This window comes from Balearica regulorum, chromosome 1 (genome assembly GCF_011004875.1).
Source record: "Balearica regulorum gibbericeps isolate bBalReg1 chromosome 1, bBalReg1.pri, whole genome shotgun sequence".
In the NCBI taxonomy this organism is placed as follows: Eukaryota; Metazoa; Chordata; class Aves; order Gruiformes; family Gruidae; genus Balearica; species Balearica regulorum.
This window is the reverse complement of record NC_046184.1, coordinates 41,197,730-41,213,088: the sequence shown is the minus strand read 5'-3', so window position 1 is coordinate 41,213,088 and position 15,359 is coordinate 41,197,730. Positions and strand designations below refer to the sequence as shown.

General features: G+C 39.9%; 1 protein-coding gene across 2 annotated transcripts in view; it reads right to left on the bottom strand.

Moving 5' to 3' along the window:
• TRHDE (thyrotropin releasing hormone degrading enzyme) overlaps positions 1-15,359 on the bottom strand; it is a 224,835-nt gene that overhangs the window by 41,131 nt on the left and 168,345 nt on the right. For both annotated transcript variants that reach the window (XM_075746924.1, XM_075746933.1), the window contains 2 exons: positions 7,308-7,441; positions 7,154-7,209 (listed from right to left, as the gene is read on the bottom strand). In XM_075746924.1, the coding sequence (XP_075603039.1) occupies positions 7,154-7,209; positions 7,308-7,441 (190 nt within the window). The remainder of the gene's footprint in view (positions 1-7,153; positions 7,210-7,307; positions 7,442-15,359) is intronic.

Genomic DNA, 15,359 nt, shown 5'->3' with positions numbered 1-15,359 from the left:
AGCTGCTTATTGTGAGAGGACAGGTGAGGGAGGTGGGGAAAAGGGCTGACCATCAGGCAGCTATGGGAAAGAAAAGGGGGTCTGTAGATGAGAGAAGGTACAGGGAACAAGCGTATGCTAGGTAGAGGAGGATATGGCAGCATGGCACAGATTGTGAGGCTGGATGAAGACTTCCCCACCCCACCAACACACAGATTCCTGAAGCCATATTTGCACCTCTCAGCCCCCTTTCCAATACTCAAAGTTGCTAAGAAGCCTTCAGCAAGCTCCACTCATGCCATTCTCCTCCTCTTGTTTAACCACGAACTCCAAGTTAAGCGTTCTCTTGAAGTGTAATTCAATTACCTGGTTTAATTGATGTTTCCAAAACAAATTTCACAGACTGTTCCCCTCCCCTATCATTATGCAGCAGTCCCTGGCATCTGCACTGCAACATGGACACATCCATACCAAGCTGACTTCAGAATCTCAAGAATTGCTTTGATTCGTCTTGTACAAACATATGCAAACGTTAGCTGAAATGTGTATCTCTATGTAAAGCAAATATCGAGGCTGTGCTATATCACAGATCATATGGACTAACATGCAGCATACGGAATGAATGACAGCTACCTTAAAATATTTGTAGCTTCCTATTTCCTCTAAAAAAGGCGCAGCTGCTCGGGCCCATTGAGAGAGTATTTATGTCAAAGGAAATCCAAAAACTTTTGTAGGAAGCCATACTAAATCAATTGCTGGCAAACCATCACCAAAATTTGCCTGACAGTGAAATAGAGTTACTATGGCATCTGCTGAAATAATTTAGATGCGGCCTCATTTATTAAAATAGTAAATCTATACCACTATTAATCAAGCGTGATATAAACTATCGATCTAATAGTTGCTCCCTTAGCTGGTACTCAGAGGCACTAATTAAGGGAGCTGCTTAACATATCTGTTGTTTGCCTCTGTGTTGAACTATCAGCAAATGCAATCAGCAGTAATAATGAAGGCTGGAGTTAAACTACAGTTTATTCATTTAAATGGACCCTACAAGATTGTTTATGAATATCCAAACAAAACAAGGTCAACAACCCTGGATGTGGCTGTTGAAATTTTGAAATATTTTGAAGTACCTTAATTTGGCTAGATGAGAACTTCTACCTTTGTCACCCACTTATTACCCAGCCCCAGAATTTTAAATGGGCCTTAAATGCCTTGACTTTTCCTGACATTACATTGAACAGGACTTCAAGTAACACAGGACTTCAAGTAACACAAACAAATGTAACATGGAACCAATTAGTCCAGATATGTTGGAAGACTTCAAATGCTACAATAAATGAAATCCTAATTTCTGGAGAAGGATAACAACAATGAAGATCACTTCAACTCCATAGCTTAGTATTGTTATGCACATATTTCCACCAGAAACGTCAAGAAAATATTCTTCCAATTCAGCAGTATTAATTCTGGATTTTATATGGAAGTGTATAAATTAGAGGCTTAGTTAAAATATAACTCTCAGCTTCCAGAAAAGAAATAAATAAAACAAGGGGTCCTAAAGACATGATTTTCCAGATCCCAAAGGCTATACTTGGTTAACTGAGACTTAGGTTTTAAATTAATTTCTCTTTTCAAGTTGGTGAGAAGGTGATCTGGAGTGAGCACTATCTTTCTTTGATATTTTACTTCTGGAATCAACCTTGGAGTCAAACGCACCAGCTGTTAAAGATGAATTTGTGTCAAGGGAGAGAATCTGGATTTATATATTGAAAGGTAGGTTGGCACTGCCTTTCCCTTAACCTCAGATTTTGGTTTTCTAGAGTCAGCAGAACTCACAGCTTGGAAAGAAGCAAGCCAAGAAGAACTGATTAATGGCAGGAAAACAATCATCATAACTCATCATATATATGCACCAAGTTCCTGGTTTTGGCCTGGTGAATGAAATTTTGAGAGAGAGGAACTCTCATGAAGGCCATCTGCAGCAGGGAAGTCACTTAGTTCACAGAAAATTCTGAAGGTATATTTTTTTTGTCGTTGCTCATTTCTGATACAGTTCCCTATATTTGTGAAGTCTACAGAGGCAGGCGCTTCTAGCCTAAAAAAACCCTTCAACTGAAGAGACTATAGGTCACTCTCCCCCTAATCTGTGAAAGGAAATGGACAGCACTGCAACGTGACCGTCCATCCCTGGAGCAGAAGAACGATTATTTAACACCACCACTTCATGTTTTGTCATGAATCCAGTTAAAAAAAAAAGCTCCTGATAAACATCAAAGAAATGTTGCTAAGAAACATGAAAAAACTGTCAAGTTTTATCTTTGGCCTTTGCTAACGTATAACCAATGAGTGTAGTCTTGACATGCACTGCACCATCACTAGGCCTATGACCCACCCAAAAGGGAACTGTCAGGAAAATCTGAGTATCTGAGGAACTCCACCACTATCTCTTCAACTACAGAACAGAAGACAAGATACTAATTGATGGCAATACAGATTGTGAGCATCAAAAAAACGTTTTCCTGAGTAACTGGCATGTAAACCAAGCACCTGCCACCTTAACACGGTGAGCTGATTATGGTGCAAGGCAGGATCAAAGTGGTATGAGGCACACATTAGGTTTCAGGAGATGAAACTGATGGATACTTCCAGAACTGGAAAGAGCAATAACTATTGGATGACAGTACAATGGGTAGCTGCAGTCACATCTGATCCAACACTGATTAACACTGAATACAAACCAGACCTATTTCTCTGACATAATATTGGATTAAGTCAACCAGTTTAATAAGGGGAAGTGAACATGAAGATTGAGAGTCCAGCAAGGAAGAACTAGGGATGACACAACACTCCTGACATTAGGAGGGTAATTTATCTTATCCTATGTGGTTAAGTGGTTTTAAGAGGTCAGGTACACGTCTGTCTTCATTAACCATTAGAGCACTGCAAGGTGACACGCTCAGATTTACAGGTCTACCTTTGGGATGCCTAAAGAAAAGTGGGAGGCATCCCATCCCACATACCCACTAACTGACCCCTTATTCTAAGGAAAGAGAAAGACAGGAGAAGCTGACAACATTACTAATACTCTCAAGAAACAGTAGGATCTTTGTTACTTCCTGTGACAGTACTTATTGGAGCTATCTAAACTGCCCTCTGCTCAGTTTAAGCTTAGAAAAGAACCACAGTTCTATTTGTCTTCTCTCTGCTTTCTCAGTCAACACATCCAATTTACTACAATCAACATATTTTCAAATTGTACAGAAATTTCATACAAAACATCCCCAAAAGATAAAGGGTCTTCAAGAAGAAAGGAAGAAAGAGTGCCAAGGTGCTATTCTTGCTCAAGAAATTGGGGCATGTATTTCTATAAGCTACGGTACTGCCAGGGCTACAGCTCTCTAGATCCTCCAGGCATGTGCATGTACTACGGTTGAGAACAGAATTACGCTTAAAAATCTGAAAAAAAACAAGCTTGTGAGAATTCAGACAGTGGGCAAGCTGCAGCTTTCTTTTATTCTTATTATTCAATTCAACTCTGCTTGATTAATTTTATGGAACCAAAATACACCAGGAAGGAAGAAGAAGGAATATATTTCCATATAAAATGGGCAAAACTTTATGAAATTAAAGTTATAGAGCTTAAAATATTCCTTGAAGATATCACTTCATTTATATTGTTTATTTTTGAGAAATCATTATGCTGGACAGTAAAAGGATAATAAACATTTTGAAGGAATGAAATCAAACAAACACACCTTCTTTAAAAAAATAAAATAAAATGTGGTGCTCCAAAATAATTTATATGAGCAATTTTTTCATCTTTCTCCAGATCTAAGTATTATTAAATTTTAGTACAGATAAGACCTGTACTTGTTCCATGAACAAAATCAATTAGCAGTAAAACTACATAGAAATATCATATTAGGACATATCATATTAGTGGAAAAATTGAGTCAAACCCTTCTGATGTAGAATGTATCAAGTTCAACAATACAGTATGAAGTACTTCAGAAGTTTCTAAGGATAGGGTATTTTGAAGAAATACAGTTTCTTCAGTACAGTAAAAAGAACTGTTTAGGTCAGAAATTCTTTTAAAAAGGACCAGCATGAATTTAAGAAGTTATGTTTTCATTTTTGCATTATTTTATCACTGAAAATAGTAGCTAGGGATTAAAACAGAAGTATGTATTCTGCGGTTCTCTTCCCTCTCTCAAAATGTGTTGTTTTCAGACAAGTGCAACTAGGGACCACAACTGAGGACTGAATTACCCTTAAAACCAGCCAATCTTCTCAGAAGTCAGGTCTAGACTACCAACTACTACTTCTATGGCTGGTCAATAAGGCTACTCACCTTTTCTCATGTCACAGAGACAGTCGTACGCATTTAATCTCCCCATCACGTAACATTATATGGGTAGGGAGAAACATGCTGTGCATTGGAGACAAGATTGAATCGGCACTGCATCCACGAGGCAGGTAACATCCAAACCATGGTACTGCTCCAAAAGAAAGTGAACTGACTTTCTGCGCTGCGCCTCCCAGCCAAGCAGGGGAAAGCTAAGCTGCTTTCAGGCTGGTGGTGGCCTTCCGAACACTGTTTTGTTGAGGAAATTGAAAAGGTCTATGTGATTTTGACAGCCCTTGGAGCTTGTTTTATGAATGCGGCTGCATCACATCGGAGCACCTGACACAGCAGGGGCAGCTGTGCTGCGCTGCTGCATCAGTGTGCTATTCCCCCAGCAAGAGCTTCTCCATCTGCTTTCGTACTCCCAGCAGTTCAGGTGCTCTGCCATCAAGGTCTGCCCCCAACACACTCCTACGTCTCTTAATGCCTCTCTAGTCCTACTCATGATAAAGGAACAGAGCAAGGATTAGGCCTATTCCTGATCTTTCTTTGTCTCGGAGAGGGGAAATAAAAACAAAAAATACCAAACTTTTCTTAAAAAGGTACCACACAGTCAGCTAGCCAATTAGACTAACTTCAGCATCAGTATAACTGTTTTGTGGGTTTTTTTCATGGGAAAGATGATAGAGGAATAAAGTAAAAAAAAGATCAACAAAAAGTATACCTTACATGGTAAGTTTAGCCAGGTCCATACATCTTATTGCTATTCTTCAAATACAGAGCATAAATCTACTGTTTGCAAACATGCAGATCTTTCCTCTGCCCAGACTGGCTTGTAAGGCACATACTCAGGGTAACACTACTGACAGGAGTCTGTGCAGAGATTTAAAAGAAATGGGAATATAGCTACTATATCCCTGTTAGAAGAATATTTCCTCATAAGTAATGAGGAAAGTACATATGCACACGTGTATACGCTGTAGATATTTAGCTCAACTACTTTTTTCCATGGTGCATGAGTAAGAAAAGCAGCAGCAGTCCGCTGCAGCTCATCATTAACAAAAGAACGTCAAGTTTTCACAATGTGAAATCTTGTGAAAGACTTCACAGTGCTCTGGCGTAGTTACCTCCAAAAAAGCAGCAGGATCCAGTATCACCATAAAACTGCTTTGGAAAGCAAGTGGGGAAGGTGTTACTCATCTAATCTCTGGGTGGTTTTTAGGTAGACAAAACTTGGCCGGATGATGCAGGTTGCGCCTTTCATCAAGGCCTTGCCTTTATGCTTCATGAACAAGACATCCTAGAGCACTGGCTCAGTACTGACTCAGAAGAAAAACACACACCTATAAGAACTGGCTTAAAAAAACAGCTTTTTTCAGTATCTAGATTTTCAGAGAAGTCTAGCCACATCTGACTGCGTTCAGTGCATGGAAAAAGAAGAAAGCTCCACACTGATTCTGTGCAACTGCACACTACATCTCTGAGGTGACAAAACCAAATAAAATTGGAAGGGACTGTTACATCACTGATCATTTAGTACTTCTTCTAACAGTCTAGATATTTCAGAATACTCTGCCATATTCTACTAGCCAGGGAGCACACAAATCACGGTACACTAAAGTCTGAAGTGATGACCTATTTCTAGTCTTTTACTGTTGCCAACGGGAAGATGCCACAAGGCAAGAATGAAGGACGGTGCAAAAAGCACTCCTCCTCTCCCCATGAAGCCTCCTTCCCTACTACATCTCTGGATTGTTAAATAAGGGCTAATGACTAGTTTATGTAATATATTCAGTCTAGCACTGGCAGCAGGAACAGAGTGGTAGGGCACACAACTGTGTTTTACTGCAGTGATGCTGGAACATCACTGAGCCATCATTTCTGTGTGACACTGTGCCTGAATCTCAAACATCTCCAGTGACCGTCTGTAGTGAAATGTACCTCAGTACTGCAGATGTTTGCGAGCCCCTGCTCAAATATGGCTATAAATACACTAGGAAACAGAAAAGCCAGTAATATCAGGAATTATTTTCACGCTGCCTTTGACATCATAGTGTATTACTGATGCAATGTTCCCAGGTACCTCAAGAATCAAAAAGTTTGAAATGTTCCACTACTTTCCTCTCATTTTACACTTTGACTACCAACATATTGGATGTCCTGATTTCAAAAGGGGGACAATTCCATTGCCTCAATTTGTAAAGAAGGCATCACCTAACCAGCACTATATGTGCTAATTATTAACTCTGATCGTAGTAAAACACAAAATGTTTTATATATTCCAGAAATACTCAATGGAACTCTGATTTTCCATTCTGTTTGAAAAGCATCATGCAGAAAAAGAGTCTGTTCCAGCAGATTACAAGAAAAGAAAGATACTGTAAAAATGATGTAACAGTACAAGTCAGGGAAAAAAAAAATCCTGAAGCTTGAAGGCGCCATCCATCACAAATTAAATACAGCATAAGGGTCAGTTATAAAAAAAGGAGAGGTGGGGCATTAGGGAGAGACAGAAGAAAAAACCCCTCATTCATTAGAGAAAGAGGAAAGACATTATTTATCTCCAAAGTGTTAAATTGAACTTGCTGCAAAATTGATCAGACCTCTCCAGACTCGGAAATACCCTACGGCAATTATTGATCAAGAGCAGTGAATGTGCTACAGACCATGTTTACGTGCCCTACCAAAAAAATGGGAGGGGAAAAGAACTAAAGTGTGTTTAAAACGTATTTAACTTCGAAACACACTCAACTGCTGAGTTAATGATTGCATGAGTTATTGCAGCAATGTGTATGAGGATAGATTATCTTCAGGAAAACATACCTGGCTAGATTGAATGCATCATCGATCAAGCCTGCTCGATTACTGACAGAGATAACCTGTGAGGGGCAAGCAGAAAAATTGAACCATTTAGGATGATGAAACAGTGAAGGTTCACCTACCAAAGCAGATTTTAGGGATGAGAAGAGGAGCTTACCTCATGGTTCCTTGTTAGCTGATTAATTAGCAGCCTCCAATTCCTAATATCATAATTAACTCTAAAGTAGCCAGTCTGGTTGATGTTCCCCAGCAACCAACTTGCCTCTTCCAAAGCAGGAATTCTGTGGTGTTCTGGAAACAAAGAACAAGATGGGAAGGGGACTTTGTTTTAAATTTAAAAATTCTAAAGACATATCTGTTAAATTCTCTCCTTCTTTAAACATCCATGAAGGCAGTAAAATTAATTCAAAGACTAACAAAATACATTGTGTTTAATTACTGATTTTCTTTATCTGTTCTGACATAGAGAGACACCGGCTGACATTCCTATGGGGACCTTTTACCCACACAGAACTCCAAGGGTGGGGTTTTTTCTGGCAAATACCATTTATATGAGAGGTGCCCATTTTAAGTCTGGCATCCTGATTCTGGCCATGCTAAAATAGCTTTTTCTACCACCATAACTCCAATAATTCAATGGATGTGCTATAGAGAGAAGACTAAACCTGTGCTTAAAAAAAATAAATTCTTAAGTGTTTCTGCATGTAGTCAATGAAGCTTTTATATTGGATTTTAAATTAAAGTATTTCCAGTTGTACAGCTTCTAGTTATTAACCACTGAGAGGCTCCCCTTTAGAGCTAGACCAATTAACCTTCTATCAACTAACCCGTTCTTCCTCTTTCCTCTCTTTTTAAGTAAGTAATCACTTTGAGGCTGAAAGTCTAAATTTATTCCAGTCTTTGTACAGTCAGGCAGCCCACAACTATTTGCAGGACTAGGGATTTCAACAACAAAAACACCCTGAACTCACAACACACAGTTCTTTCACTATGGAAAGAATCATCATGGAATGAAGCCTCAGGCTGCAATGTCTCTTGAAGAAGCCTTCAATCTAGTGAATTATTCTGACAAAACTGATCGTCCACCCGAACTCACTAAAAATTAAGTAATTTTTTTCCTACTATAATAAAATTAGTTTGTACACCGTTGACAAAAGGAACAGTCTTCTCATGCATTTTTAAAAATAAAAAGAAATACATAAAATTTGTTTTAAACATAATTCCATCAGGGAATTGTTTGGTGTGCTTGAATTCTCTGAAAGTAACGAATGGGGAAAAAAGTGAACAATACAGTCTTAACAATTTGCACTTACTATCTAGTATCTAGACTTACTGAAGAAATTGATTTGTTTCAGCCTTTCTTATAAAAATGTAATTTCTGAGGAAATAATAGATGACTAGGACTACAGATAAAAGTTATGCTTCTCCCTTCACTAAATATCTCTAGCAAACACACAAATAACTATCATTTTAAGGTGCAAAAAATACAAAGAGCAGCAAGACCCCAATCCTAAACCCACCTAATTATATGTTTAACTTTAAATTCATGGAGTTGCGTTATGCACACAAATTCAGATAAAAAGCTGCAGGATTAAAAAGAAAGTCCTCTTCTCACCTACGTAGTTCCGATATCATTAAAATTACTTAAAAATACACATCTTAGAAATGCTAAGTCCAGAATAACTCAGTTGTTGCCTATTCAATTCAATTCGTATTGCTCTTTTACAGTTTGTCTAACTGACTTGCACCAGTTCGATTTAATTATTCTATATAAACAATTAGGAAAAAAAAAATACAGACCCCTGGTTTTAGTTAAAATATTGATTACATCCATTAAGTTGTCTGTGAGAAACCACCAAGCAGACACATTCTTTAGGAGCCAACATATCCTGCACAAATGGGACTGAGAAAACCAGAATTAAGTCCTACAACTCCGTGGGCTTCCCAAGCATTCATACCGCCAAAGCGCCCAAGCTGCTTTTGCCACGCAATCTGATTTGGAACGAGGTTTTGACACCGGGTGTCCTTCCTTCCACAGGGATCTGTTACACGCTGGGCTATGTAGCTCAGTCCTAAGCAAACTCTCTTAGACTGCTATACTGAAGTTGCTCTTCTGTTTAAATCCTTTTTTTCCCTGGACCTGAAGTCAGAATCACCTAGCTGCTCCAGCCTACTTAGAGAAGACTTGAATCCTGGTTCCTGTGTAAATCACTGAATCTTATACAAAGAAAAAGATTACTGTAGAAATACTGTAAAAGATCGTAACAATTTACAGCATAGTGATAAAGGCACTTTCTTAGAACAGGTTTGGATCTCCTGCAAAACAGAGAGAGAAGGAATCTGAATCTGGATCTACCCCATCCTATTTAGTTTACTCAGTGTGGTGGTTACACTGAGTAACCTGTCACCCCAACAACCTGTCACCCCAAATCTCAGCTATTTTCCATATCGACCAAGTGGGTTTCTTAAGAGCAACAGCAAAAATACGCACTTCTATATCGAGGAGAGACCGCTGAGGGAAACAACAACTTTTAGAGTTTCTCTGGGTCCTCAGGGGCATACTGCCATGTGGGGTCAGGAGCAGGCTGCCCACGCCTGGCAGAAAATCCTACCACCTTAACACAGTACTGCTTTCTGCCCATGCTCTCCTCTTGCAAACTAACCTTCAAATGACACCATCACTGAAAGTAGCTACTTGTAACTGGTTAATCCCTGCATCTCTATGATACCTAAAAGCATACCAAATGGGCTATGAGCAACATTAATCAATATCTGGGTAAATAAATACATTCAATGGAAATTTTCAAAATCAGATGTAATAAAAAACCTACATACATTTTTTTCTTCTTTGAGTATTTGTATTAAATTTTGATCTCCAAACTGAGGAAATTACTTATGCTGTAATAGAGTACAGAATGATACTTGCCAGTTAAATATGACAAGTTCAAAATAACCTATTTCACAAGTAACAGCTGCACAACACCTCCAGCACATATTGCTTTAATGGAGAACAGTGTCTTTTCAAAGCTCGACGGCGTTATTACTGTTTTGGTCAGTTTAAATCCAACCATAACCCCTTGCTATTATTTTTCAATAAGACCACTCATGTGTTGACCTTTTCCTGAAATACAGGACAGGAATCTTTCACGCCTTTCCAGCTCATATAAGCAGGTGGGTATTTTAAGGGACTGCCTGATGTATGTGCTTCACATAGTTCTATATAATTTACTGGAATTTGATGTTTGAGTCTGTCAATTCTCATGCCTTACTATTACAGAAATTCTTTCTTTTGGCAATTACAGCACTGAAAATTTCTATACACCTGGGCAATTTCTCCACTTAACCACAAACACATTCATTAGTTTCCTGTTAAAAGTATTATAGTTAGGGAAAAGGTAGTCATTCAGTGTTAAACCCGGTATTAAACCATTCATGACTTTCTAAACAACAACAAGGATTTCATTTGGGAAGAAATCTCTTATGGTATTAGTTTACCTCTTAAAATTCAATCTAATATCTACATACAGTTGTATTTGAGATTAAAGGGAAATTTTTTTAATCTTCTTCCATCAGGAAGTATTTTTCCATGGTCATGTTTTGTCTGGAAACCTCAGAAAATAACACTGCTCTGAAACTTCCAGTTTTGCCATATACATAGAGGAGACATTTAAGAGGAAATGGTTAAATTTTATGACATTTGCTTTGAAGTAAGAAAATCAGTTAGGGTCTGACTCTCATTTTCTCTGCTCTGGAAGTGTGAGACAGTCCTCCAGCTGGTGCTAACTGCACGTGGCTTGAAGTTCTGAGCTCTCCCAGCTCTCGAGCAACTTCAACTCCATCAAAACCAGCAGGAATGATGGAAGCCTGCTCCTCCGCACGGCAACACGAGCACCTCGTAAGGCAGGTCTGGGCAAAGGGCACTCCTCTGCAAGACACTGCTCCAGTGCTGACAAGAGCGTGGGCTAAACACAGTTCTACTACCGTTTCAAGTGTTCAGACTCACAGTTGTTATTTTAACTCTTCATTTTATACAACCCCTAGCATACTAGGAAATCGGTTTATGCTGGTAGAAATCCTACTGGGAGAACTGACTCAATTTTCCGGTAAAAATAACTGCACAAAAGTAGCACAATTTCATGCCAACAACAGCAAGTGAAATTTTCCTGACAAAGAAAATGTTCGATGAGGAATTTCATCACAATCACAATATTTTGTGAAAAGGTACTGGCTTTAACTAAATTCTGCAAATCTTTTTGCAAGAACATTTCATACAGGGAGAAGGCAAAACAGAAGAAAAAGTTGTTTCTGTCTCACTTGCCATGTTGCTCTATCTCCATGTTGAAAAAAATGTTTTGGTATGGAGAACACCACAGTAAATGGACCACATCAGTAAATATGATCATGTTCTGTCTCACACACTCTTTCTTCAGACTACCCTTCCATCCATTAACATTCCTATATGATGAGACTGCTAATGTCTAAGGTAATCTGATACAGAATGTAAGCAGCAGTCTTCTGTTAGGATCTTTGCTCAGCTGCTAGAATAAAAGGAGTGATTCTGCCTCATTGTCAAAGTCACGCCAGGACTGCAGGTCTTGTATCCCTGGTCCTCACTATGGCTGGCTAAAGTTGTAAAGCAGGATCTATACATTATTTTACTTCACAGTGTTTCCCTTCCTCCCGGTTTCGAAAGATGAAAGAGTGGAGTCTGGAAGCAACACAGGTCAAGCTCAGCAGCTCAGTCTCAGAAAGGAAAAGAAAGGGTATTTTTCTAATGCTGCACTAGTGCTCTGCTCCCCACTGTGCAGCCAGCAAACCCCAGCTCAGAAGAAACTGTCTTCTACAAAACACTTCATGGAAGATAATCAGACTGCCAAGGGGCTTATAGTTAAAGCAGAGACTATCTAGTAGGAGGTGGCATGATATAGTAAATTGGGACTTGCTGTTTGGAAGGCAATTGCCCTGTTGAACTTTCCTTCCCCCATCTCTTGGCAATCCTGTGGAGATACTACGAGGAGTATGAATGAGAGTCACTTTACCAGAGGCAGGGAGGTCCATCAGAAGAATATTTCCCTGGGACATAACAAATCAGTCAAGGTACAGGAGGTGGGGATGGAAAGGGCAGGAGGCAGACTGTAAAGCTGCATGGGTCAGTTCAGCAGCACTTGCTGAGCGGCATGGAGATGTTTCCTACCTGGAGCCTGAGCGCCAGAACAATCATGCCCAGGGAATGGAAAGTATGTCTTTTTTTCCAAAGCCTTGCTCACCTGTTTGAAATGGATGTTAGCTAAACCTCCTCACTTGAGGTTAAGGTCACTTCTCCTGGATATGCAGAAATGCGACAGGTGAGCCTGTGCTTCCACACTTAGCATGCCTTCAGCAGCAATCGCCAACACCTTCCCACAAGCCCTGCTAAGCAGTCATCATCTGGGGATGGGCTGAGTTCAAAGCTGGTCCTTGACTTTTTACCCACTACTGATTTTGGGCTGATCCCAAAACACTGTGGACATTATGTTCCTACATCATTATAGTGACCACAAAAGAGGCAACTTATCTAGGAGGAACAGAAACAAGCCCTGGATCTATGACAGAGCAGAAGTTCATAACGCAAAAGATTTCCACAGTGCTGGTGAAATCTATCATTCAGCGGATCTCCAAGACTGTAACACAAAGAGCATTGTAGCGATCTTAGTGTGATGTCTCTGACTTCAACATGGATAGGAAGGCTAAACATGAGACGTCTCCTTTCTTTGTGACTGGTTTGGTTTTCAGAGGCTCAATAGCTGTGACTTGCCTGAAGCAGAGCAGCCTCATCCATGGCTATGGGAATGAACAGGGAGAAAGGTGGTGGTAACATATCTGTGCAGCACTCAGAGCAAAAGAGACAACTCCATTTCACAAGCCCAGACAAACTGAGCCAGTAAAAGGGTCATCTGATGGCTGGTATATGAACTGATGAGCAGAAAAATGCTTACATCAATGCTATGGCAACTGGTTAAGGAGAAGAGAGACTGGCAGAAGCACTTGCAAAATGAAAACCTTCCAAAACTATGACTATATACTTTCTACAAACAGGTGTGAAGAGCTACAATGAATACGAAACATCTTGGAGATTATGCACTTTGTCAGGCAAGTTGCCAAGACCTGGCAATGTCCTCTCTACAGCATTTGTTGCAAAGAACAATGAATTGCATCTCAGAGATGCTGCATAGTTGTAATTTCCAGTGTGTCTCTCCACCTTGGTGTTGTGAAGAGTGGACAGAATGAGCTCTGTTGCCAGCAGTTGGGATGATCTGCAATTATCTGAAGTAATCCTGCTCAGCATATTGAACAATTAGAGATCTCCATGCCTCACTATCTCTGCTATGTAACCAGACACGACCAGGATGTATAGAGAGCAGCAACCAAAGCATCCTACATTCAGTGGCTCTCACGAGACTGGACAGTGGCCTCTTATACCACTGAAAATGCCAATTGGCATCCTGCAATACCTTGATGAGGTCACAGACATGGTAGCAAAGAGGATGCAAGAATTAGTAATTCTCTCTCTTGTCCTTCTGCATGTGCATGAAGGAAGAAACTCTTCCATCAGCAACCAACCATCCCTGGTGAACTCTAGTGCAAGGCAGGGGGTGTACTCCTTTGGGAAATTGTTATTCAAACTACCACAAAAAACCCAATATTTCTTGATGGCAATATACGCAGCTATTTCAAAACTGCCATGGTTTCACTTCTCTCAGATAACACACACACAAGGTTAATTTTATTGAAAAATTTAAGTGATATGCCAAGATATCATAATGGTAGTCATTAACTTGGACCCTCTTCATTACTGGTAGTTGAAATGAGGTATGTGATCAATATTACATGACAGACAACAGACAGCTGTTCATCATCTCCTATCCATTCTTCCGGTTACACTGGAAGCTTCTTTATCACAGCAGTTTAGTCAACAAGAAGGAAATGCCCGCTCCTTCCTAAAGAGGGCATGGAAACCATCCTCATGAACAGCATTTCCTCCAAAGTTGATTTGAGTATCCACATTCAATTACACTCACTTGAAGAACAATGTGACCACTCCCAATCTTCAAAATATCCTCTGGAGTAGTTTGTTTCACCTCCAGCTTGCGGAGTCGTTCCCCGACTACTTGCTGGGACAACACTGAAACTGTGTCCTCTGCACAACAGAAAGTCTTCAGGATTCTTCCCGTCCACAAGAATCAATCCTGGAAACTGTCCTTTCCAGTCCCAGAATTCCCCCCCACACCCCCATGAAAAAAAGATACCAGATGCAGAAAATCTCCAGGAGTATCACAATATCATCTATACCAGCCCCAATACATCACAGCAAAGAATCATACATTGAGTACATTTGGGGATGTTCTTACTGACTTTTTTATGTCGAGGAATTCTCCAGCTGAGCTAGACAACAATAAGTAGAAGCAAGAGGACATCCTTGCTGTAGTCCTAAGTTTACAGTCTCATTTTCAATGAGGCACAGCAAGTGAGTGAGTGAGTGGGAAAGTAATGAGGAAGGACAAGGATAATGACAATAGATCACAGTGGCATTGATTCGTTACACAGGAAACTGATGACTCAGAAAGGTTCCTCTTTAATTTCTATATAGCAGCCACACCAAAATCATTGCTCACACTGGCCATCATTAATTTGTTGATTTCTTGAAGGCATTCCAATAGGAGCAGTAGATCTTAAAAGAGTAGGTAGTGGTTTTATGGACTTGTTCCTCCACAGCACTCTGCAAGTAAAAGGCAATGAGGAAGCAACTGTGCAGATAATAGTGATATACTGAACTTTCAAGGCAGGAGTGAAGGGAAGGAGGCATGCATGTACAACCTAATGAGATGAGATGAGATGAGATGATCAACTCTCTCTGAAGTCAGTGGGAATCTTTCTATTAACTTCAATGAGAGTTCAATCAAGCCCTAAAGGACAAAAGTAGAGCAGGTCATTAAGGCAGACTGTGAAAGTGCAAACAGGTTTTGAAGTATTCCGGAGGTGTTAATATTAAAAAGTATGGCCAATGTGATATATTTCTGCAAAGTAAGGCAGCACCTGTATGCTCTGACTAGAGTATGTTTCTCAAGTATGAAAAGTGCCCTGGTCCCGGGCACATTTCTAAATCATTATATCATGGGAGCAGCGTAAAACACGTTGTGTTCTGATTGGCGGCAAATGATCAGGGCAAAGA